At 34.3% G+C, this 25,505-nt stretch overlaps 1 protein-coding gene across 1 annotated transcript in view; it reads right to left on the bottom strand.

Moving 5' to 3' along the window:
• The window catches only part of LOC113041073 (uncharacterized), a 43,173-nt gene that overhangs the window by 16,467 nt on the left and 1,201 nt on the right, over positions 1-25,505 (bottom strand). Inside the window, exon 2 of the mRNA XM_026199370.1 lies at positions 626-800. Within this exon, the coding sequence (XP_026055155.1) occupies positions 626-729 (104 nt within the window). The 5' untranslated portion in view covers positions 730-800. The remainder of the gene's footprint in view (positions 1-625; positions 801-25,505) is intronic.

Raw genomic sequence — 25,505 nt, 5'->3', positions numbered from 1 at the left:
CGCAATTCTGTGTGCTGAAACATCAAAAGAAAAAAAAAGGCGTAGGCATATCTAGACGCGCAGGTGGCTCGGAGGCCGTGGCCAATATGGTTTATCTATTTTGCAACGTGAACTGGAGGAAAGCAGGCGTTTTCTTCATTATTTTTTTATTTTTCTTTGCCATAACTCCACAAGTTATCCCTCCATCACTTCAGTCCACACTACACGCCGTGTCAGGTGTCACCATGGTTTCGTTTCGTTTCGTTTTCGTGCACGCGCAGTGAGGGAAACGCGGAAAATCGGTTCGTTGCCCTGCTTCAATATTGCGATACCTCACGAGAGGCGACCAAAATTTCTGACATGTCAGAAATCCATCCGACCAACCGATTGTCGGTCGGGAGAGGTTAATCGCCTCTCGTTTCCCCTTGTACACTGCACGAACACTGCACGACAAACGACGCACGAAAATGCTGAAAATCGGCCCGACCCAAAAAGAGTCGCACGAGTCAGAATTCGGCTCAAAATCGGATGAAAATCGCACAGTGTATGCCCGGCCTTCGAGGATACAAAATACAGTATAATACTGTTTGTACAGTTATAAAAACCATTACACCATTACATTATACCAGATGTTTGTCAGACTTACCTCTGACACCCCACACACACCAAGACGATAAGGATGGTGACCACAAAGGCAGAGGCGGCGGCGATGGCCCCCAGTATCAGCACCTTGGGGAGATCTGAAATCATTCCACTGAGCTGTAGACACACACATACACACACACACACACAGGTCCTGCCGTACAGCTCGTCCGGGGCACCTACACACACACACACACACAGATAACACAAACAAGATCAGATCAGAAGCTATCACTAGGCCCACAGCACACAGAACTGATTTAACTATAAATGAATGACAACACAAGAAAACTACACTGAGGTACTCAATTATGCTAATAATGATTGATTTATAATATAGTAATTAATAGATTCTTTTTTTGACATGTGGCTCAACTGATTTGACCAATATACCTACAGCAAGAAGAAAGGTGAGCTTAAGAAAGAATTACGTTTTAAAACCAGTATTCGGACTCAAATTAAAAAAGATGTTGGTTGCTAGCTCAAGTGTCTTATTGCTTGCACTCATGAGTGACAGTCATGTCTGGCGTTTAATCTCTCTCTGTGTACAGTAATGCCCGGGATTAAATCTGAAGTTTAATATTTCTGCTGAGGCACGTCTGTGGGGAAAATATGAAGACTAGCTACAGGCAAAGCTAAGCTAACCGCGACTAAGCTAAAGCCTCAGTCAACATTCAGTCATTAAGATAAATACATGTACAAAGACAAGTCGCTGTGTTATTTATGACTCTCTCCTCGAGCTATGCTAATGTTTTTTGAACGTCTATTTTGGCATGGTATTCTTAGAAGTACTATGAAAATATCAACATGACCATTCAGTAATATAAGTACTGTGATATTATACTGTATCCTAACCAGACACTACAAGTTTTCAACGGCAAACAACATGTCTGTCCACAATCGTGGTAAGAATGTATGATTTTACTGCACAAAATATGTATTAAACTTATTGTTTTGCCCTAAACCCCCTTTTTGCCTTTGACCCATGACAACATCTAAATATTGAGAAAATGGCTTTTAAAGTTATCCAAATGTATTCTTAGCAATGCATTTTTCTAATCAAAAATTAAGTTTTTATATATTTACTGTAGGAAATTTACTAAATATCTTCATGGAACATGATCTTTATTTAATGTCCTAATGATTTTTGCCATAAAAGAAAAAGCAATAATTTTGACACATACTATGTTTTGTATTTGTTTTTTGTTTTTTTTTGGCTATTGCTTTAAATAGACCCCAGCTACTTAAGATGGTTTTGTGGTCCAGGTTCATATATATACATATGCCCCTGACATTTTTCATCATGTCATTAAAAATGCCAGCCTGGCATATGAAGAAATCCATCATACATCACAGACTAAAGAGAGAAGTGTTGATGTTTGGTGTGAAGCTAGCTGGACCCATTCCTCTCCTTTACACACGAGATCAAATATCAGTTTTTCAAGATGGCCTGAGCTTTCCCCTCTAAACACACTCACACACACAAAACACAGAATGACACACATGCAGCCAGAGGAGAAATGTGGTCAAAGCTCAGGATTAGTCTGAGAAACAGAGAGAGCGAGAGAGGGATATGACAAAAGACTCGGGAAAGGAGGTCATGGAAACCCAAAAGCGTTAACCGGTTTTATGATAGTGGGTGTGAAATGCATGCGTGTGTGCGGATGCTTGATAAAACAAGAATCTGTGTGAGATAAACACTGTTTTCGCGTTCTCAAAGATGTCAATTCATCCTTCTACCACCCCAGAAAAATTCAACACCATCCGCCCTCCCTCTCTCCTCCGTCTGATGCTGCTCTCAGCACATTTCCTAAACATTCAGTCGGAATGGACCGAGGAGAATCTGCAGCTAAACGACGAAAGAAAAGAAACGATGAGTATTTAGATAAATGGAGACGTAAAAACCAGACTCGGTATCAAGCTTCGAACAAAGTATTTTGAGTGTGTTGTTCAGTGTTTCCCCATGGGAAGGTTTCTCTAGCAACAATTCGTACATCTCTGTTGTTCCCACCTCTCACCATAGCAGTGCTGATGAACGCACAAATGCAACATATATTCACTCACGCACACACACACACACACACACACACACACACACACACACACGCACACACATGCACACACACTTTAATCTGAGTGTGTGTGATTAAGCTTGCATATCTTTGCACAGAGGAAATGGCAAGTTTGCAGTGTGTAGCAGGGCTATGTGCATTTTCTCTGAATTACCACAGAAGAAAAAGCTTTCTTTATGCTTCAACCTGCACTTTCAGGGCATTAAATGCGTCATCTAAAGACATACAACCACAAAAAAAGGTCTGAACTATGAACAACGACCCTATTTAGATGGAAATCAACGACAATGTTTCTTGATGACAAAAGTCTCATTACTGTAAATGTACATTGTTTCTGAGGCACACTTCACTAGTAAATAAAGTATGCACTGTTATTATGTGCAGCAATCCTAGTCCCTTAAGGTGAATGCAATCTAAATCCCGTCATATGAATATATGCGCACGGCACGCTCACGCTGCATCATTGTAATCACATTTGGAAGTAGACGAGCTTTCCCCCACCTGCCCAAACCTGACTTCACATCATCCTCTAATGGCCTGCGGAGCGACCCAATGCTTCTTTCAACTCTCGCCGCAGGATAACAGATCTGCTGCAATTTTCTAATTGTGAATGACAAACTGAATGTGATGAGTTTGTCCCAATCCATTTTGGGGGGGGGGTTGCAACAGGTTTTGTTTATGCAGTATTAAAAAAAATTAATAGAATAAAATTTATTAATAAAATCAATAGAATTAACATTAAAAACAATGTATTGTGACTGATATTTTTGATCTTATTAGAGTAATGGTATTCGATTAGAAGCATGCTAACACTGGTTTAGAATCAGATCATTATTCATAAAAAAGCAAGCATGCGCTGCCTTTTTTTTGCATTGCCACACTTCCCATAAGCAAGCATTAGCATAAACTTCAGTTTTTTTCTTGTGGTGCCATTAACCAATCAGCATAGTTATGACATAATTTTCCCATGGCTCCATAGTAATTACATGGTTGGCTCAAAAACATTTCAACAATTATCAAAAAGATTAATCCCATCCTTCCATAGAAATGAGCAACTGCCATTAAGATAAATGCCAATGATAACAGATAGCTTTCTTCATGTACCCCAGCTTACAGAACATTCTTAAAGTTATGTTTATGTAAAGTTCTTACAACTTGATTAATATTTAATATAAGTTTTCATACGTTCTCTTAAAACAACATTTTTGGAATGTTCTCATCATGTTATTTGTACTTGATGAACATTCTAAATAATGTTCTAATCAAGACAAGAAAAAAACAATGCTATTTCACAATCAATTTGTGCGTATTTTACAAAGTTGCGAATTCGTATGACCTCACTCGTACGATTTTGTACGATTTGTCTAGACCCCAGTGACAGGTAGGTTTAGGGGCGGGGTTAGGTGCAGGTCATTCGTACAAATTCATATGAATTGCGCAACACATAAAATACGTACGATTTAGCAAAAAAATTATGAACTTGTATGAGTGAGGTAATACGAATACAAATAAGCCACCTCGTAAAATATGTACGAATATTAAAAATAAACATCCAAATAATGTTATATGTTCAGTAAATAAAAGTTAGTAGAATGTTGTAAGACACATTTTAAAACCTTTAAATAACGTTCTAATTAGAATATTAAGATAAACTTAGAAATAACGTTATATTTGGGTAAAAATAACATTAGTAGAACCGTTTTTATATACTGAACACGTTACCTAGGATTGTATTTTGCATATAAGCAGTGAAGCTTCAAATTAGAGGCTCTGTAACAGATGTAGTGTTTGCAGTCTTTTAGCTGTGACATGAAACTTTCCACAGTGTCACAAAGCTCTTTCCATCTTCAAAGCCGCTGTTGTTTTGGGAGGATTCGGTGTGGAATCACTTGCAGCTCATCACATGCACTCGACACCCTGCTAATATGAGAACTAAACTCCATCTGCAGCCATCATAACAGCCCTCGTGAGAATGAGGGAGTTCAGCCTCCCGCTGCTCCTCATACTTCCTTCATCCCTCTCTCCATCTTTCAGCTCACCATGCGGATAAATCCCATTATGAGAGCGGAAAACCCCTCAATCCATATCCTCAGAGAGACTGCAGAACAAGTCCCAGACTGACCCCGACATTTCAGAACTGGGTGAGCCATTGCTTTTGGCTATTTTGCAGACAGTAGAGCATTTAACACCTCCCCAGCGTGGCCTGTGTGTTTACACTCTGCACTGTTTTACGAAGAGGACCATCTGGACTCTTGTGGTCGACGGGCCACAGGATGACTTTTGACCACCCTTACCAAAAAGTAGTTTACTTTAAGTTTATTTTTATTAAGTATACTTAAGTAAAGTTCAAGTATATTTTTAAGTGTAATATAAGTTATGTAGCAAGAATGCAAATATCAGGGCTCTAGTAGTATACTTGTTAGTGTACTGTTTCAATACTCCTTGGGACTATAAATTGGCCCACTTTCTAGTATAGAAAAGTATACTTTTGTACACTTTTTTTGTACACTTTGAAGTATAGTCTCAGTTAACTACTAGTTTAGTAGTTTTATACTGCAAGTATACTCATAAGTTTTCTTTAAGGGAACTTTACATCATACTTTAAGTATACTACTATGTCCCTATTTAGGTTTTAATTTGTAAATATGAATATCCGAACATACAAAATATCCAAAGAAAGAACAGGGTATCTGCTTGTAAACAAAAACATTTTATTCAAGCTTCATGCGTTCTTTTTAAACACTTTAATATGGGTAAGTTTCATAAAAAATAAAGAAATAACAAAATGTTAAAAAAAGACTATGAATTGGATCCAGAATGATAATCAAAATGTAAATGGAGTCGATCAACACCACAAAGCTTGAAAGTATTACCTCTTCATCGGTCGACATTTTTTTCAATAACGTTACAGTTTTGATGCTGTTTCATGTCAGATGATCATGTTAGATTACATGTGTTACTATCTAGTGTTTCTTTTTCTTCTTCACTTGTGTTTTTTGGTGGAAATTCTGTACAGAAGATGTGTACTAGCGCCCTCTACCGTATAATAATGAAAACACAGATTCTAGGAGCACAAGTATAGTTGTAAGTATAAGTCAAGTATACTTAAATGTCATTTTAAGTATATTTCTGAGAAGTACATAAAAAGTAAATTAAAACCATACTTTCCTATTTTTAGTTTAAAAGACGTACACTAATAGCTAATTGAATAAACTTCTTTTTCGTAAGGGCTGTGCAGTGTGCAGTTTTTATTGTTAGACCAAGACCATGTGTGTGTGTTAACACTTACTGAAACAGATTTCATCATGCTGGCAGCAGTTATAGGTCATGGTTTCTCTTGCCAGAAAGCTTCATATCACTATTGCCCCATATTATCCATTAACTATAACCTTTCCTATATTTAAATAATTATGTACAGTACTTTTCACACAATGAAACAGGTGAAAAAATATATATAGCAGTGATTTGAGGCTTGTTTAAAGGTCTGAATATCAGTATAGATTTGGTTGCTCTGTCGAATGTAGCAGTGGTTGCTCATTAATTTTCCTGTAGAGATTAAAAAACATCTTCATTAAAGAGTTCATTAAAACGTCACGAACCAAATCAACCAGCACCGAGGTGAATCAAAACATCACAAAGGTACTGAACGGCTTAAAAGAACTACAATCCCATGAAACATTGCGAATGACATCCTCAAAAAAAAGTTAAAGTTAAAGATGTATATATAAACTACATATTTTATTATTATTGCAAATTATGCATATATAGTGTGTCATGGTCGTGAATGAGCACTAAAGTGTTTTTTTGTTGTTGTTTTGGTGCGATTTTTTTGTTTTTTTGCAGAATCATGGGAAATGTAGTTTATGTATTAATCACACAATACATACTGTACATGCACATCTTTTGCAATAAACTTACACTGTCAGTTGCTTTATTTTTAATTTGATTATTTCATTCGCAATGCTTCATGGGACTGTAGATCTGGTACCATTCTGTCTGATTTTCAAATGCTTGCAATGTTGTGATTTACCTCGTGGTAGAACAAATAGTTCCAGAACAAAGCTGAAAAAGCAGGCACTGTTTCTCTCTATTCTATGTCTTAGCATCTCTGTGACCCTACACGGGATAGATGGATGCATCTTGGCAAACACAATGTTAAAGGAACGTCCCAAACACAGGCTGAACACCCATGACTGTTCTCTAGTCATTAAAAGTTTAATACTATACCTCTGTTGAAGTTTTCTGCTCTCCGGCTATTTGAAGTTTACAGTCACTGTAGACTTCATCAGTAAACACATTTAGCTCTTCTCATAATAGTCTGAAGACGGTCGAAGCGCCTCAAGTACACTGTAAAAACACCCAAATGGGATTTTTATGACACTGACAGAATTTGTCTCCAAGTACTCTAAAGTATCAAACGTCTGCTCAAAGCAGATTAAAATGATTTCAGTGCTTAACTTCTCATAAAGCGTCTTAACTCTAAACTAGTCAGACCTGCTTCTGCTGAGGCTTCAGCACACTTCTCCATGACATTATTTGAGCATGGACATGTTCTTTCTCTCTATCACAGAAGTGTGTGATCCGTGATTAATCTGTAGATCAACGGTCCTGTTTGGTATCCGACCCCTCGGCATCATTACAGCAGCAAAGCACTCGGAGTAACAGCCACAGGGAGAGTGTGTTTGCACTTTATATGAGTAGATCAATAATAAATAAGTCCTAAAAATGGCCATCAGTGGTTTACATTTCATCCATCAACACTTGCTAAGTGTGTGTCAAGTGTTTTGGTGTAGAAAAGAAATAGTTTTAGAGTCGAAAACTGTTTTAGAGTAGAAATGGTTCATTAGGAGATGTGGTGCAGTAGTTGAAACCATGAGCTGTAGCGCACAAAGACTGACAAAGGTTCAAATCCCAAGCACATTTTTCTGTTCACTCTTTAAAAGTATATATTTATAAGAATAAGAATCAGAAGCAAATGGAAACATAACAAAGTTTCAAAATGAAAAAGCAGAGAATAAATGACATTTTAAACATCAAGTTTTAAAAGAATAAAAAAATATTTAGTAAAATAATACATTTTAAATTATTATTTAAATTATTTAAATATATTCAAATAATAATAATAATCATGATAAGATAATAATTTTTTTTTGTAATGAAAATGTACAAAAAATAGAAATACTAAAGAAATGAGAGAACTTGAAAATTTAATAAAAACATTCTTTTCACTTTTTTAAAGTATCTCTCTAATCAAAAGCAGTATATTTTTTTTTAAGATTTCAGAAATAAAAGCAATAATTTTATTTTAAGCTTAAAAATAAAAACAGTGAAATAAGAAAGTATTGTTGAATTTACATAATTAATTTGATAATTAATTCATTAAAATTCAGGCAAATTGTAAAACTAAAATGTAAAAATGTTATTTTAAAATAAAAAACATAATACATTTAATAAAATGTTAGAATTGTATAAAATGTTACATATATTATATACTCTTTATATATATTTTATATTTTTGAATAAAATAAATGTAACTAAAAGTGTAACATTTAAAGTTTAAAGATTGCATTTTAAAATGAAAAAGCTAAAAAAGAAAAATCTAATTTAAACTTTACATTTTGATAAAAATAATAAACTACATAATATAAAGTATATATAAGTAATCTTTTATTTAAATTTAAGTTTTAAGATTTTTTTATAAAAAATGAATACAATTAAATATTGATAATATGCATATGTTACACTGATTCAGATGCAATCACAATACTATGACTGGATGCATGGATGGATGGATTATTGTCAAGAACCTTTTTCACAAGCCTCTATTGTAGATTAGCAACACACAGTGTTTAATACAAAAACAATGCATCCCTTTCCCTGTTGATGAGCAATATTTTCACACTTCTGAAGGCAGGTTTCTATTTCTGCTCAAACACTGCTCATTTAATAATTAATTATTAATAATTAATTAAAAACTGCTGTGAGACAAGAAAGACCCAGCTCTCAGAAAAAGGGTAAGAGAAGCCGGAAGCTCAACAGATTTTGGACTACATCATCCATCATGCTCAGATCTGTTGTAGATTCACTGCTAGTTTCCAGACTGGGAAGTTACAGGATTGGGATTATCAGAAGCATGTTAATCCAGAATGCAGTGTTTTAAGCACCTGTACCAAATAGCAAAAATACATTTGATAACATAAAAGCTGTATAAACCAATTAAGATAAGGAAAATAAGAAATATGTGAACACTACATGTGCATTTGGTCACATTAGACACATGCCATATCTGACCTAGTTTTGGCCTCAGATGGCACGTCCATAGGCTGCCCACAAAGCGTTCGCTGACAGGCTGCAGATTGCACACATCAGTGGCAAGAGCTAGTTCAGATCTGACTGACTGCTTTATGCAATTTCCAGGAGTCAGGGAGCACAGGTTTTTATCAGTCCATCGGGAAATAAGCTTGTGTTTACAAGGTTGCAGAGGCGCTTCAAAAGAAGATCTAGTCGCTGAATTTGGCAACGTTTGCAAGGTTCATGATTTCACATTTTTGCAGGATATTTGCAGGATATTTGATGTATCTTATACTCAACAAGACACATTTATTTGATCAAAAAAACCTTAGTAATATTGTGAAATATTATTATAATTTGAAATAAGTGTTTTCTATTTGAATATATTTTAACATGTCATTTATTTCTGTGATTGGAAGCTGTATTTTCAGCATCATTACTCCAGCCTTCAATGTCACATGATCCTTCAGAAATCAATTTAATATGCTAATTGGCTGCTCTGGAAACATTTATGCTGAAAACAGTTGTGCTACTTCATATTTTTGTGGATTCTTTGATGAATGTAAAGTTTAAAAGAACAGCCTTTATTTGAACTAGAAATGTTTTTCTTTACTGTCACTTTAGATCAACTTAAAAGGTTAGTTCACAGACAATGAAAATCTTACCCCCATTGAAAGGCTTGGAAGTGCAAGGACAATATTTAATATCACTCTGATTGGATTATTCTGAAAGAAGAAAGTCACATACACCTAGGATGCTTCGAGGGTGAGTCGAAGATGGACAAATTTTCATTTTTGGGTGAACTAACCCTTAATGCATTGTGCATGAAACTATACATTTCTTTAAAAAAATAATTACAAAACTTACCGATCCAAGACTCTTTTAAATTATACCAAATTTCATGTTTACCTAACACTTAAAATGCAAACTCTTGTAGTCTGTCAAATTGCAACAGTAGTAGTATTTAGCATTTAGCAAATACTTTTTCCAAGAGAAAGGTTTTTTTATCCAGAGAGACTTATGAGACAGATGTCCTAGAAAACCTATGACTGGGTTGCGTTACTCAAGAGAATAGAGGTGATAAAAACTGTTGCGAACATTTTCCTGCTACTGGATTGGTCCTACTCGAGGTTAGACACGCAACCCAGATCCCAAACCACCGTCCTTCCCCACCATCATCTCATCTTCTCTCTAACCCTCCATCCATTTTCACCATCCAGAGTGTTTTGCTCAAAGGTGATACATGGCAGTCTAAAACAGAACAGTCATTTCACAAGGAGTTTTTTAAAGAAATGTATCTGTCTTTATTTTTTTATGCGATTACAAATAGGTGCGTCCCAAATCGCGTACTTACAGTATGTGCTATTTTCTGACATCACTTTAAATACACCAGTGATGCACTGAACCCAAAAAGCAAATTGTGGAATGTCACACTTCATGCACTCAACAGTCTCAGCTTTAATTACATCACGAAGGGGGGGGGGCTATCAGACTCTGTTTATGAATGACAAAATGACCTTATAGAATACATATATTACATGGATTAGCACAGAGTGCATAAATATAGAGTCTTTATTAAATAGGTACTGAAGCTTTCAGGCTTCAAAGAGGATTTAGAATCGCCATAAAATGTCGAAAACCTCTTTAGTGTTACTGTATATTCCAGGTCGTCTGAAATCACATGAAAGTTTCTGTGCGGAACGAACCAAAAAATTAGAAATTAGAGAATTCTTCAAGTTATGAAAGAACCATTCTTTTGTCAAATAATTATTTGATCCATTTAATTCAGTTCACAAAATCAGTCTGAATCATTCCAGTGAATCAAATCACTGACTCAATGTGATAAACGGATCACTCATTTTCAAGGAACGACGATTTAAAGGGGTAGTTCATCCAAAAAAAATAAAAAAATGAACATTTACTCCCCTTTTGTTGATCCAAACCCATAAACTTTTAAATCTCACACGTTTAAACTTCTGTGAAATCTCAGAAAGAAGGTACAAGCTGTCTGTGGGGCAGGACCTTTTCAAAAGGTACTACTATACACCAATTAAATACTAATATGTAGGCCTATTTTTAAAGTGCTACTGCTAATAATTAGTTACTGGACTTTAAAATAGCCTGTCTCATGCTGCAGTGATATGTTTCATTCATTTTTGTGTTTTTGCGCTCTCATCAAACGTGAACGCTTCCGGTATTTGAGTCCGCGCTTCTACAGCAAATGCGTCCTGTGCATTCATATGTGCTGAATACGGCCAAAGATTATGTCATATTTATAAGATCAAATTAAAAGCATTCAATTAAAGCTCCCTATCTGATTCGTTTTAGACTTGCTACTGAGTTCTGAAGTCAGCAAAAAGTAGCATCACACATCGGCTAATGCTGACCGATCATGTTTACATTAACAGTCATCGCTGTCACATAAGAAAACACACACACATCTCTAGTCCTCCTATCTATTATATGTTGCTGTTGTTCTAATGCTTAAATATATCAATTAATTTGAAATAACTCAATTGGGATTTAAGAAAAATCTGGGGCTGTCCTAAATTTAAGAAGTAATTTACGATGATTTTTAAGAAGATTCTTTTCAAGAATTTGAATTCTTATTATGTTTTTGTCTTAATTCAATTCAATTCAATTCAAGTTTATTTCTATAGCGCTTTTTACGATACAAATAATTACAAAGCAACTTTACATAATATTACGTTTCTACAATGTTTAGTATTAGTATCAGGAATTTTCTGAAAATTTTATACAAGACGTAGTCAACCAGACGATGAATACTATTAACAGACATTATTATATGATGCAGTCACACTTGTAGCAATATTTGTTAGCTCTGTTTGTTGTTTCAGGGTTAGCATCATCTGGGGTCCTCTGAGGGGGGTGACATCATCTCTTCTCAGTCTTAAAGGGATACTCCACCCAAAAATGAAAATGTTGTCATTAATCACTTACCCCCATGTCGGTAATTTGAAGTGATTCAACCATAACATTATGAAGTGACGAGATTGTTGAATAAAGTCGTTATTTTTGTTTTATTTGCGTCCAAAAGTGTTCTCGTCGCTTCATAAAGTTACGGTCAATGGGACAGTCACAAGCCTCACGGTTTTTATTCAAAATATCTTAAATTGTGTTCTGAAGACGAACAGAGCTTTTACGGGTTTGGAACGACATGGGGTAAGTGATTAATGACAAAATCTTCATTTTGGGGTGGAGTATCCCTTTAAGAACAATCTTAAGAAAAAAAGATAATAACAAAATATTCTTAACTCTTTTCTAAATGTAAAAAATAAGAAGAAAACGGCAGTTACGAAGAAATTTCTTCTTAAGAATGTTTTGTGAATCCGGCCCCAGAAGTGTATCTTTTAAAGAGACAGCTTTTTATTCTTACAGTGCTACCCTTTTGAAAGATACTTTTATGTACCATTTGTGTACTAATTATTTACTCTTTAGGTATTGATATATACCTTCAATGTACTAATGAAGCATCTTTTAGAGCTACATACTGTAAGGTACAAAAGTGAACCTTTTTAAAAAGCACTTCCCTAGTCACAACTTTTGTACCTTTTTTCTGAATGTTCACCATATTTGATGAGCTCTATTTGTGTGCACAGATCAATATTTATTTGTGAATAAAAGGCAAAATTAAAACAAAGTAATCAGGCCTCTTGTGATTAAACCTCTCAATTCCTGGGGATTACTTTTAAGACGTCTTTATAAAGTTTTAGAGGCATCAGAGATTTGGTGGAAGGGACAGAAACCTCTCATGTTTAATTAAAAATATCTTCCATTGTGTTTCAAAGATGAACAGAAGTCATATGGGGTTGGAAAACTGTGAATACAAAACGAAAGTTTAGAGTAAATCAATCCTTTAACCTGAGAAACACATTATACTGCTCACTAACAACATCTTTCACAGACTGACAATTTATTTATTTAATTTACAACACCTCTGGGGTTTCACAAACTCATATTGCCTTATAAACATTAGTGGCCTGCCTCAGCTTCACACACAAAAAAGAGACAGTGAGACACATCTCACAAGCCAATCCATCAGGCGGCTCAGTGTCCGCTCTCCTTCATACGCTGATTCTGCGTCTGTATTTCCCTGAGGAGAGCGCAGACGTCGGAAAGCAATTTGAGTGCTAAAAGAGCCCTGCATGCAGAGAGAAAGAAGCGATCCCATGCTACGAATGCTCTTTTACTCATTTCATCTCTCGTTCTGTCTCCATGCCCTTTATTTCAGACAGAGGAACACACCCTGCTCTTGTCTTGGTTGGTGCGCAGACAGACACACAGTGTGTAGGGACACGTCTCCTGCTCTGTGACTTTGACGGGGTCACCTCACAAGCGGACCGCCTTTTCTCTGCTCTCAGCTCTGAGATATGACAGATGATAAGACGTCCTGTGAGGAACGAGAAATCTGACGATGGGAAATGTTTCTCAAAGCTTTGATTCGGAATCCAGCCAACTGACAACACAGATCCTACACAAGAAAATCTTCAAATAATGAATCAATATAATATAATATAATATAATATAATATAATATAATATAATATAATATAATATAATATAATATAATATAATATAATATAATATAATATAATATAATATAATATAATATAATATAATATAATATAATATAATATATGAATTAATAAAATAAAATAGAATTATTAAAAACACAATTTTTATGACTCTAAAATATAAAACAAAACCATGAATACTAAATTTATATAATTTTTAATATATATGCATTTTTTTATAAAATATTATATATTTAATATTACACAAATCATATAAAGTTATGTATCAAAGTATACTCTATTTTTATGTAACAATAACAACATGTATATAATGATTTGTATGTGAATAAAAATTATAATATATATATATATATATATATATATATATATATATATATATATATATATATATATATATATATAACAATATATGCATATGCATATATATGATGATTTTTACATTAACAAATTAATATAAATTCAGTTTGTATGATTTTTTATATTAAAATCATAAAAATATTGTTTTTAATATTTCTATTTTAAAATATTATTTTATTATTATTTTATTTTATCATATTTTTATTTTATCCAATTATTGTTATATTTACAGAATATTTTTATGTAACAATAACAACAATTTATATATAATGATTTGTATATAATGTGAATATATAAAAGTATTTTTAAAAATTATATATATATATATATATATATATATATATATATATATATATATATATATATATATATATATATATTATAATTTTTATTCACATATACAAATCATAATATACATGTTGTTATTGTTACATAAAAAATAGAGTATACTTTTATATATAACTTTATATGATTTGTGTAATATTAAATCTATAATCTTTTATTAAAAATCATTATAAACGTTGTATTAATAATTTATATTGCTACATTTTTTATGTTTAATTTAGTTTTTTATGTTTTAAGAATATTGACTGTTTATGTGTGTGTGTGTGTGTCATATACATATCATGTAATATATACACTAATAATTATACATTTAAATATTTTTGTTTTCTGTTTCTATTCCTGACTTGTTTCTTCTCAGTTAAGAAGCTTCTGAATCAAATCAAAATACAAATAAATAGTAAATCGAGCGATTTACACTATTTGTTTGAAAGATCAGGGTTTAGTTGGACAGTCGTCTGACCTGTTTTTTGATTATGAATTTCTTAATTTAGGTAAATGGTATTTCATTATGCATAAATGTCAGGTTAATCATTAATTAACCTGCATTATCAGGTGTGTGTGCGCAGCCCCAGAGCGCACAAATCCTCTCTTGCTCTTGTGGTTTAATTTTGAATGACTCACCCACTTTCCACCTTCTTCTGCAAAGGTGCAGGCAACCTCCACCCTGCCTCCACATCAGCACACGAACCCACACCCACACACCACTGCAACCGGGACACATCGTGATCAAACACACAAAACACACCGCTCCACAACTCCTTCTCCAGCGGGAGAGCAAAGCAGAGTGACGCTTGATTGTCTGTGGCATAACTGTCTTTTCCATCCACCATCAGATCTGTGAACCTGATGCCTAACAAACTCCTCTGAATCGTCTATGGCATTTCACAACGTAGGCACCGTTACATAATTCTCGCATGAATAATACATAACAGCCGTGTGAGACGTCTGAAGTGTACAGTACGCAGCAAAAAGACAAAGGGAGCTTCTTTAATAATCACCCACTAAAAATCCCCCAAACCTCAAGCCTCAAAAAGATTTCGATTTTTAGAAAAAGCCTTGATCTTAAAAGCAAATTCCGGCTGATTTTCAACCTCATGGTTATGCATATGTCTAACCAAACGTTCCTCAGAGTAGGAAAAGATAATTTAGATAACTTTTTTTTTTGCATCCTCAGATTCCAGATTTTCAAATAGTTGTATCTCAGCCATATATTGTCTGTTCCTAACAAACAGATGATGCTTTCAGCTTTCAGATGATGTATTAATATCAGTTTTGAAATAAGTTTTGTGGTAAAGGGTCACAAATGTGTGTTTGTCTGATTTTCCTTCTACATTAGTTACTATACACAATACACAAACTGCTCTGGATTGGTTTGTCTTTTTGGCAGTGTTCGCATGCGGTCATGAACTATGGGGGGCAGCGGTGAAGTGAAGCGGTGCAATCGTAGGTTAATGGTGCACTCATTGATTTTATGCAGCTTGAAAGCAGGAGCAGGTTTACGCCTGACAGACTTATGAAAAATGTAGTCCCAGTCGAGTTTGACCAACCGCTCATCTTTCCTTGACCTCTTTTCTCACTAAACAGTTGCACAACCTCATCTTATTCTCTAACCGAAGGCTTTTATATATTAAAAGTCAGGTCTATGTCAAATAAAAGTGTCATTTGATATAAAGTCATTGATTGGACAGACAGTGTTTAGCGCAAACTACGATGAAGTCGAGGCGCATTCGAAGTCATGAAGTCAATAACGAAGACTGACATTCATTGATCTTGCGCACCACTAATCAGGCTGATAATAATGTGTTTAGTTTATTCTTGATATGGCAGCCAAGCATAACGGCTTGCATAATTCATAAGCTGTTCGCGGCTAATTGGGTTACTAACAATCTCATTAGAGTCCTCCGTAGTTCTCAGAACACTCTAGCTATTGATCAGAGGAATCGATACGACACAAATCTAGTCGTCACGTTCAATAAAGCACACAATCGCATTGGGAATCAACACTTTAGTGACCTTTTCCATTCATCTGGAAAGAAAGAGAGAAGGAAAAATGGGTAGAAAGAACAGAAGATGTGAGAGAAGTGAATCAGACAGAGAGAGTGAGCGTAAGCGAGAAAGAAAGAGTTAAAACTCCTCTCACTCCACAACTCATCAGTTCCAGCAGGGACCGCGGGACGCTTTCATATGGAGGTGCATGCATAAATAAGCAAAATTAATTCAACAAAGAAAACTCCCGAAATAGAGCTCTCTCATCCTCCAGTCACTTTAGCACAAGCCTCACCTGCGGTACTGTTTCTTTCAGAGTCTCAGACCTATATTAGGCTCATTCCACGAGTAGGGTGTAAAATATGACTGCAAAAAAAAAAAAAAAAAGAAACGTAAAAAGGTGCTGAGACTGTCAACAGCAGGTGGTCATGCTAAATATTTTATGAACTTTATTCATTATTAAAATTCATTATAAATCTTGAGTTACAATGTTTATGTTATGATTTTTTGTGATTCTGTCATTTTCTTGCAATACAAATTAAATATACATTAAAATTAAAAGGTCACTAGTAAAAACAAAATAATAAAAAATGGCAGAATGAGTAATGGTTATTGGTTACCAATTTAGCCGATTACGATGTCACTCAGAAGGGACTAGCTAATTTTGGAAATGTTTGAAATGAAGAAAATAATTGCTTGATAACTAAAAAAAAAAAAAAAAACTATAATAACAGGGTTGTATGAGCAGTGTTTCAGTCACCAATGCCATATTTGCAATAAATAAATAAATAAATAAATATAATTGTCTTCATACCAAGCTAATATTTATTTATTTTATATTTATTTATTTATTATTACATTTTTTAGTTTGTTTTTAATATAGAGCATTGAATATCAGTGTTGTTATTGTTAACTAAAACTAAAATAGTAGTTGTCATTTTTCAGTAATTGATATAAAGCTAATATTGAAATATTAAAAAAAAAATAACTTAAAACATGAACAAAAAAATTAATATTGCCTTGGCAACTAACTGAAATAAATAAATTTAATCCGAAAGTAAAATTACTACAATTAAAACTTAAATAATATGAAATAAAATACATTGTGTATATATGTATGTATATATGTATATACACACACACACACACTGTAAATTATTTATTAATAGAAGATTATACACTTTACTTTTAAACATGACAAAAGCACATGAACTTTATTACAATTAACTGAAAATATAAAAATAAAAGAATAATATTAATAAATACTATAATACACAGGAAAATCAGTTTTAATCATTTTTAAAACCTGTAAAGATTACTGGAATATTTTATTTCAGTCTTTCTAAAAATAAATCTACTTTAAATTCAGTGTTTCTAAAATTTACTAGCAATTTCTGAGTGAAAATTATTTCAGAGCAACCCCTCAAGCGAGTTACTCCAATTTGTTTTCTGTGCAGTTTATAAGCAATATTAAAATAACACAACAATGCATATCAATACAACTTTGGCATTTATTTTATTTGATGGATATGGTTCAAGATTTTTCTGGGAGCCGAAATCACCATTTTACGGTAATACTGAAATTGAATGTATTTGATTTCTACAGTTCACGCTAGCTTAATGTTATGTTAGACAGCATTTTTCCTACCATATCTAATAGCTATTACAACAACAACAACAACAAACATAATTTGTGCTTCTAATGCTTATTAGAATAGTAACAGGACACTAGTTTGTACAGTATTCATGAAAAAGCATCACACACTAGCAGCATAGCTAAGTCAAGTATACACATTCTGCAAGTGCATAAAAACAGACATTTATCATACAAAACATTTCTTGTACTATTCAAAATATTACCCTATATGTTACATTCATGTCTCGTTTATGATAATGCAACAAGATGCAAAGATAGCTAACACTGCTATTCCGCTAAGCGGTATTTTAACATATGTGCTTGCGTCTTACAGGCACTTGCTAAAAATAGACTTGCACTAGTGTCTGCCGTTGCTTCACATGACACACTGGTAAAAGAGGACAGCACAGTAAGGGTGTGTGTGTGTGTGTGTGTGAGCGTGTTCCTGCATGTCAGCGTGTGTTTCTTCATATGTAAGACCACAGATTCTTTGAACTAGTACAACTGATTTCCACCTCCTGGCAAACTGCAGACTGTTGCGACTCACAACAACATGTAGGTGTTGTTTTGATAAGGATGCTGTTGCCGTTTGCCAAAGCGACGGCACCGAGATTGTGAATGTAAATAAACTATAAATAAGCATGGCAATGTCTTGATCTCGGTCTCCACGGTTTCATTCAACTGCATTTTCATTACAAAATAGAAACCAGACACTTGATTTATTCATAGCCTGTTTCTAAGTCATAGCCTACATCCTGTTGTTTTTGCATGCAATGGTGAGAGGAACATCTTATGTTAGTAATACAGTGCTTAAATGTAAGGGGTCGACAGAATCTGCTAAAATTATCAAGCTGATCTAGTAAAGCTGTCAGTTTCTCAATTGGTGCCGATTGCAGTGGAGCGGTGCATTGTGGGACATGCATTTAGGGATAATGCAGTGTAAACAAGAAAACATTGGACGCAATTAATGCAGCATCTCTGTTAATGGTCAATTATATAAAATGAGTGATTTGTTTTCTCAGTTTAATAAAACAACATGTAACGATTCAATTTACAATACCTTCAAAATTGATTAATTAAAGCCATAAAATGCAAAAACTCACGTAATGCACTTTTTTCCTCCTTTCATTTTTTATTTTTTCATTTTTTTATGTAGAAAAGGTATATCTTGCTTCAACCAAACTGACTTGAATGTTTCCCACCTCATATATATGACCAGGGGTGGTTTCTCCATTAGGGCGACTGGGCGATGCACCACAAAAGTGCGAAAGGTAGGGATTTGTTTTCTTTCACATTCAACCACAGTGTTACGCTAGCTTTCTAGACTGTTTGTTCTGCCTCGGAATAGTCCAAGAGTTGAGTGGACAACTGCACCAACTCAAATTCAGACGTACTTGATCGACATCATGGCAAACGTTACCACAGCGCAGATAAAGTGAGTTATGTAATATAATTAAATACTGTTGTAAATGAGCAGTGGAGTATAAGCGAGTAAATAGTGATTTATGTGACTTGATTTAAACTGATTTTGAAGTAAAATGTTTTTTGGAAAATCACATCCTGGCTTCAGTCTTCATTTGCTGCTGAATTAGAAACGTATATAGAAACATAAGGAGGGCAAAAGATTTATTGTTAGAGATTTTTATTAAAACTATAATAGTAATTCTCATTAATCATGCAAACATTGCCCCCTGATAAAATTGTCAAGAGCCGCCACTGTATATGACACTGTTTTCAACCAAAAAGAGGAAACTAAATGTATTTTGCCCTTCATTTACATGACAACAGCGCATTGGGGGCCTGAAACACAAGCTTTTGAAAACAGTTTTAAAAGAGTTAATGTTTTTGAAAACTATACCATTATCTATGTAAACTACAAAAAGGTAAATTTTGGAAAACTGTGACTTGGTATGCATCATGTTTTCTTTCTAGGGCTGTGTGTGCAGGTGTCTAGTGTTTCTTTACAAAGTGATATAGCCTTCATCTGACTGTTATATATGTTTTTAAATAGAACAACTGTGCTTTAATCAATGATCCAAACAAACTTGCTACATTATAGTATGAGCAGATTTGATAGAAAATGAGATTAGTATCATTTCAAAATGTAAAGCAGAGACAGAACAGCTTGACCCTTGCTCTGTGAAGTCATGCTACATAAAATATAGGACCTCCACGAAACAGAAACAGTCAACAGCTGAATGAGAAGCAAATCCACTCGCTGCCAGCAGGTGGCACTTATGAAACAGCAGCGATAGACATTTCCTTGGTTGAAGCTGTAAAAAAAGCAGCGCTGTGCTTTAAAATACTACATTAATTTGCATTAAATGTAGGTAAGATGAAAAGAAATACCATCTGAACTTTTCTGAAGATAGTTTCCCCAATTAATTATGTAAGATTTTCTTCCAATATTTCGCACATCGTGAACAGTGATCTTGCTCTGTCTGCTATAGTATTTTTCTCCTCTTTGCGATCATCTTCAGCGTCTCTTGCTTCTGTTAACGTCCATTTACAGTTGGTTTATTTGCACAGTTAAATAATTAGTTGTGTGTTATTAATAGTTCTCGAACCATTAGTCTGAAGTGTATACAATTAACAGGGATCTCCTCTCAATTCATAATGCTGTCTGTGGCAATTTTTCAAAAGTTCATACCATGTGTGTAATTCAATCCAGTTTCCCATTTGAACAGGTATATTGCCATGCACTAAGTCACACTTTTCAAAGAAAGATTTTTTTCTTTTAGTACACTGTTGTTATGTAACCATCCCCAAAGTTACTTCAAGTGTCAATGTGCTCGCTAGCGCCCCCTAGAATATTGAGCTTTGTTGCAGCCACAGAAAAACAATAACATGCTTTTACAATATATTGGCTAAAAGTATTTGCATATGCTTAATTAAATGTGTAACGGAACTGAATTATCATTTTTATTCATATTTAATTCTTATTTTTACTTAATATCTAATTTCTTATACTATTTAGTTATTGTTTTTGTTTCTATTATATATGAATACTATATTATTATTATCATCAGTACATTGCAAAGCAATGTCTGACATTTTGGGTTATATTTTGTGCACTGAACAATAGTCAACTATGTTCCACAACCACCAAAATCTCTTCCTTTCTTTCACTTTAACCTCTCTCTCTCTCAGATCTGTGGCTGAGTTTGCTGTGTTTTCTAGGCGGATGCTCTGCAGCTCACAGGCACGCTGCACTTTTCCTGTTGCGCACTACCATAGCGAGCTACAGAAACCAGGACTCAGCGGGGGCCAAAAGAGGACATGGAAAACTGATCTCAGACCATCCTCAGAAAAAATAGGTCAATATGCATTAGCTGCGACCATTTACAAAAGTTCCTTCGGTCGGACTGGTCTGCCTCTGCACACGTCCACCGTTTCCTCTTCTGGTTAATAATCATCACATGTAGCATCACCACAACTGATGTCTGATTCAGAAGGAGGAACTATCAATTACAAACACAAAACACTTTTCCACAGAGTGAAATGTCACTAAATCCTTGCCACTGTTATATCAATGATGTCCAATACACACCACAAATGCTTTATCCCTTTACTGACAGAGTTTTTGTCCCCTTTAGAGATTATGGTGTTTGCACTTTAATGGCAGCAAACAGTCAAAGTGATTAGGCAACAAAGGTGATAAGGAGAGAAAATAGATAAAGGCTATTATGCCCTGAGGAAATGAATCAATATTGTGTAGTGTTATGGATGAAGCCTGTTAGTCTAATGCGTATCACAACAGGCCCCGAAATACACCTAAGTGCTTAAATGCCTATTGAGTTTGGTGCAGCCCACTCCTATTTCCTGACCATATGATAGCCAGTGATGAGAAATCGAGAGCGAGGGGGTTCCTGTCTGCCTGGATGAGAGGAACAGCAGCACGAATCTCACTTTCTGTCGGCCTCGATGCAACGAGAGGCTGTTCCTCGGGTCACCGCCTCTCCACCCAGCAGACACAAGATGATGTCAGTGTACCAAACGCATGCGGGTCGGGTCGCTCTGGTTCAGCTGTGAATAACAGAAGGGAACCAGAAGGGGTTTTCAGCCTGATACGGCAGCAGAACTTTTTCAAAAGTTTCAAACAGAAAGCCATCTGTGTACTGGTGCTCTAAAAACCCAGAAACCAATAGACTCTTGTGAAAAATAGATTCTAAATGGCACCACATAAGGGTTTCTTTCGCTTGTGGGATGATTTTTAGATCTGAATAGAAACCTGCTTTTTGAAAAACAAGAGTAAAGAAGCATTAAACACATTTTAATCCTAAAAATTTTTTCTTTTCAATATTTTGTCTTGTTATAATAAGAACATAGGCATGTATAAATCAAGCAAATATGGTCCACTTTGATTTGATGTCGACTATAAACCTTAAAAAAGGACCTATTTTAGCATTGAATGGTTATATTATGATTCTGAATTATTAATAGCAAGGCCATAAACGCCTTAGACAATAGAGGGGACACGGTATTATTTCAATGCTTTATTCATAAACTATTACAAATTAGGACATCTAAAATCCTAAATATGTGATTGCTGTCTGTTTAATAAACATTATTATAGATCATTTAAAGGGATAGTTCACTATAGTTCACTATAGAGCGCAGAGGATAGTTCACAGTGGTATTATAGTTAACTAAATGTATATTATATATATACTAAAATAACTGAAAATTATATATATTATTTATCATATACTAAACATACTAGAATTACTAACACTAAAACTGAACTGAAAACTGAAATAAAATGAATAAAATCTACAGATCTACAGAACCAAACACCAATAACTAATAGAAATGATGGAATTATGAAATAATGGCAAAATGAAAACACACTAAAAAAGAAAGAAGTTAGTTCAGCTCAAATTTTCAAAGCAACTGACTGCACAGAACTTTTTAGTTGAAGATATCAACTTCATTTTTTACGTTTTGAAGAACTACAAGTAAGTTTTTCAAGTTCTGACAACAAAGTTTTTTTAATTCAAGTTACTGGAACTTTTAAGTCTGTAAAAGCTTACTATTTTGAGTTCTGACTACCAGATATTTGATTTTACTCATAGAAAAATTCTTATCACAGCAGCTGAAACAACAATTACTGTCATTGAGGTAATTCATTTTTTTCTGTTTTCTGGAAACAAAAAGAAATGTTTAAAAAGTCTCCACATCAGAAAAAGCCAAATTATCTGAACTTCCTGAATTATCTGAACTAGAATTAGATGGAATGTTTCTCTTCGACAAAGACGTCACGGAAAGTAACCGCTGGCATCGTGACGAGATGGTGGACGCAAACTTTCAAACTTTCGAAGGGAGCTCCTGGAAAATCCAGCCGGTTGCCATGACAAATTTCAAAGGAGCATGTGCAGATAAGTTGACCTCACTCTCACTGGGTGTCTTTGTGCTTTGGATGCAGAACGTCCTTCATGACACAATGCACCGCAAACTCAACAGTGAAGTCCACTCAAGAACCCAAAAGAATAAAAGAGTTAGTTCAAGTAGTTTGGCAAAAAAAAAAGAAGAAAAAAAGAAAACTTCATGTCATTCCAAACCTTTATGGCTTGCTTTCTTCTGAGTAACACAAGATATATACGTAACCAAGTTGTTTTGCTGACCATTTGACTTCCACATGAAGAAAAAAAAAACATTTCAAATATCTCATAATATCTTTTTTATGTTTCACAGAAGAACATTAGTCATACAGGTTGAAAACAACATGCAGTTTTCATTTTTACTGTACCATCCCTTTAAGGTGACACATTAAAGAGCTTCATGTTTCATTCATTTTGGGAGATCCCCCAACACTTTTCAGTAGAATTCATTCATTCTAGTTAACATGTTGACCACTCTGCGTAACTATCATTTACACAGTGGTTTTCCATCCGTTTGTACCCTTCCTCTATCCTCGTGCACTGTGTAGTGTTAATTATTAAGGGATTTTCATACAGTGTGGTGCCTTAAACCCTCCCTCTACCCTCCGTCACACATATTCCACTCTAATCCATAGGGACTATTCATTTTTCCCTCCCTCTCTCTCTCAGCTCATGTCTGTCTTAAGATACAGAAGCGTATACGAGTGTTTCTTGATCCTGAATCTACTTTGACATCAGCGGTGGCAGGAGTGCACGGCGTGCATATTAAACCCTGTCTGTGCACTGCACAAGTAGGAGAGCATCTACACCAAATGCATATATCGCATACAAACTGACCCATTCGTTCACCTTTCAAACACTTAGCTGAACCCACAGTGAGCGAGTTTCTGCATCCTGCTGTGACAGCATGACCGTCTGTCACGTCACACAACACAGACTCCGGTCATGTGGTTAAGAATGCAGCCACTGTAGCTAGTCTGTAAGGATGTGGAATGTTTAATATATAAGAGTCAAGCAACAAAACAGTGGACTCTAAAAGGTCATGCCATTTTTGCAGTCGTTTTTGCAGTTTGCATGTGGGCTTTATTGCATATATGTGCATATATATATATATATATATATATATATATATATATATATATATATTTTTTTTTTTATTTTTTTTTGTAGGCAATCCTAGTCTACGTAATGCCATATGTGTAATAACTAACTGTTTTTGAATACTAGTATCTAATATTTGATTTGAGAGTACATAACATGACCTAATGACCTAACGTGCTAATTATTATAATAATAATTTAGATTTATAAAACAAATTATGATTTTCTAGTAAATAATAATAATAATTATGATTATTATATATTTACTATTGCTGTCAAACGATTAATATTTATATTCATATAATTTATATAATAAATAAATAAACACACACATATATATATATATATATATATATATATATATATATATATATATATGTGTGTGTTTATTTATTTATTATATAAATTATATGAATATAAATATAGACATAAATGTTAATATTTTTAAATATATATACTGTATGTGTGTGTATTTATATATACATAATAAATATAGAGAGAAAACATATTATGCGAACACAAAAACTTTTAATTTGGATGATTAAACGCGATTAATCGTTTGACAGCAATAGTAAATATATTTTATTATAATTATTTTACAACAAATCATTATTTTATACATCAAAAATATCATGCAGCTGAACTTGAACATCAGTGATGATTGGCAGCTTTGATATTTTGATAATAATTCTTTGTGTTCAACAGGAAAACAGTTGTGAGTTTTTGAGTTTTGAGACCTATCAGGGTGGACGAATGATGGTGAATATAATACCAAAATCAGATGTGAATGGGTGATTTCTGTTCTAAAGCTTTAGACAAGCATAATCCTGCAACTTAATTATCAAATGTACATTTTTATTCTGCTGATGACATTAGACTCAACACAGATGAACACAAAAAGGTGCAAACGCCAGTTCATCAGTCACTAAGCCCTCCATACACAGCATATCTCTCTCACACACACACACACACACACACACACACAGTGAGTCTGAGCTGCAGTGTAAGAGGATTTCATTCATCCATATTCACTGTATCGGACCGACTCGCACAGTTTCTCGGTCAGCATGCACTGGGGGGCATAAGCACTCGCTACAAGTCACTTTCTAGCTTTAATAAAGTCTATCCTGCTGGGCCAGGAGGAATAACTTAACACATTCA

Source organism: Carassius auratus, chromosome 23 (assembly GCF_003368295.1).
Source record: "Carassius auratus strain Wakin chromosome 23, ASM336829v1, whole genome shotgun sequence".
In the NCBI taxonomy this organism is placed as follows: domain Eukaryota; kingdom Metazoa; phylum Chordata; class Actinopteri; order Cypriniformes; family Cyprinidae; genus Carassius; species Carassius auratus.
This window is presented reverse-complemented; position numbering and strand designations above follow the sequence as displayed.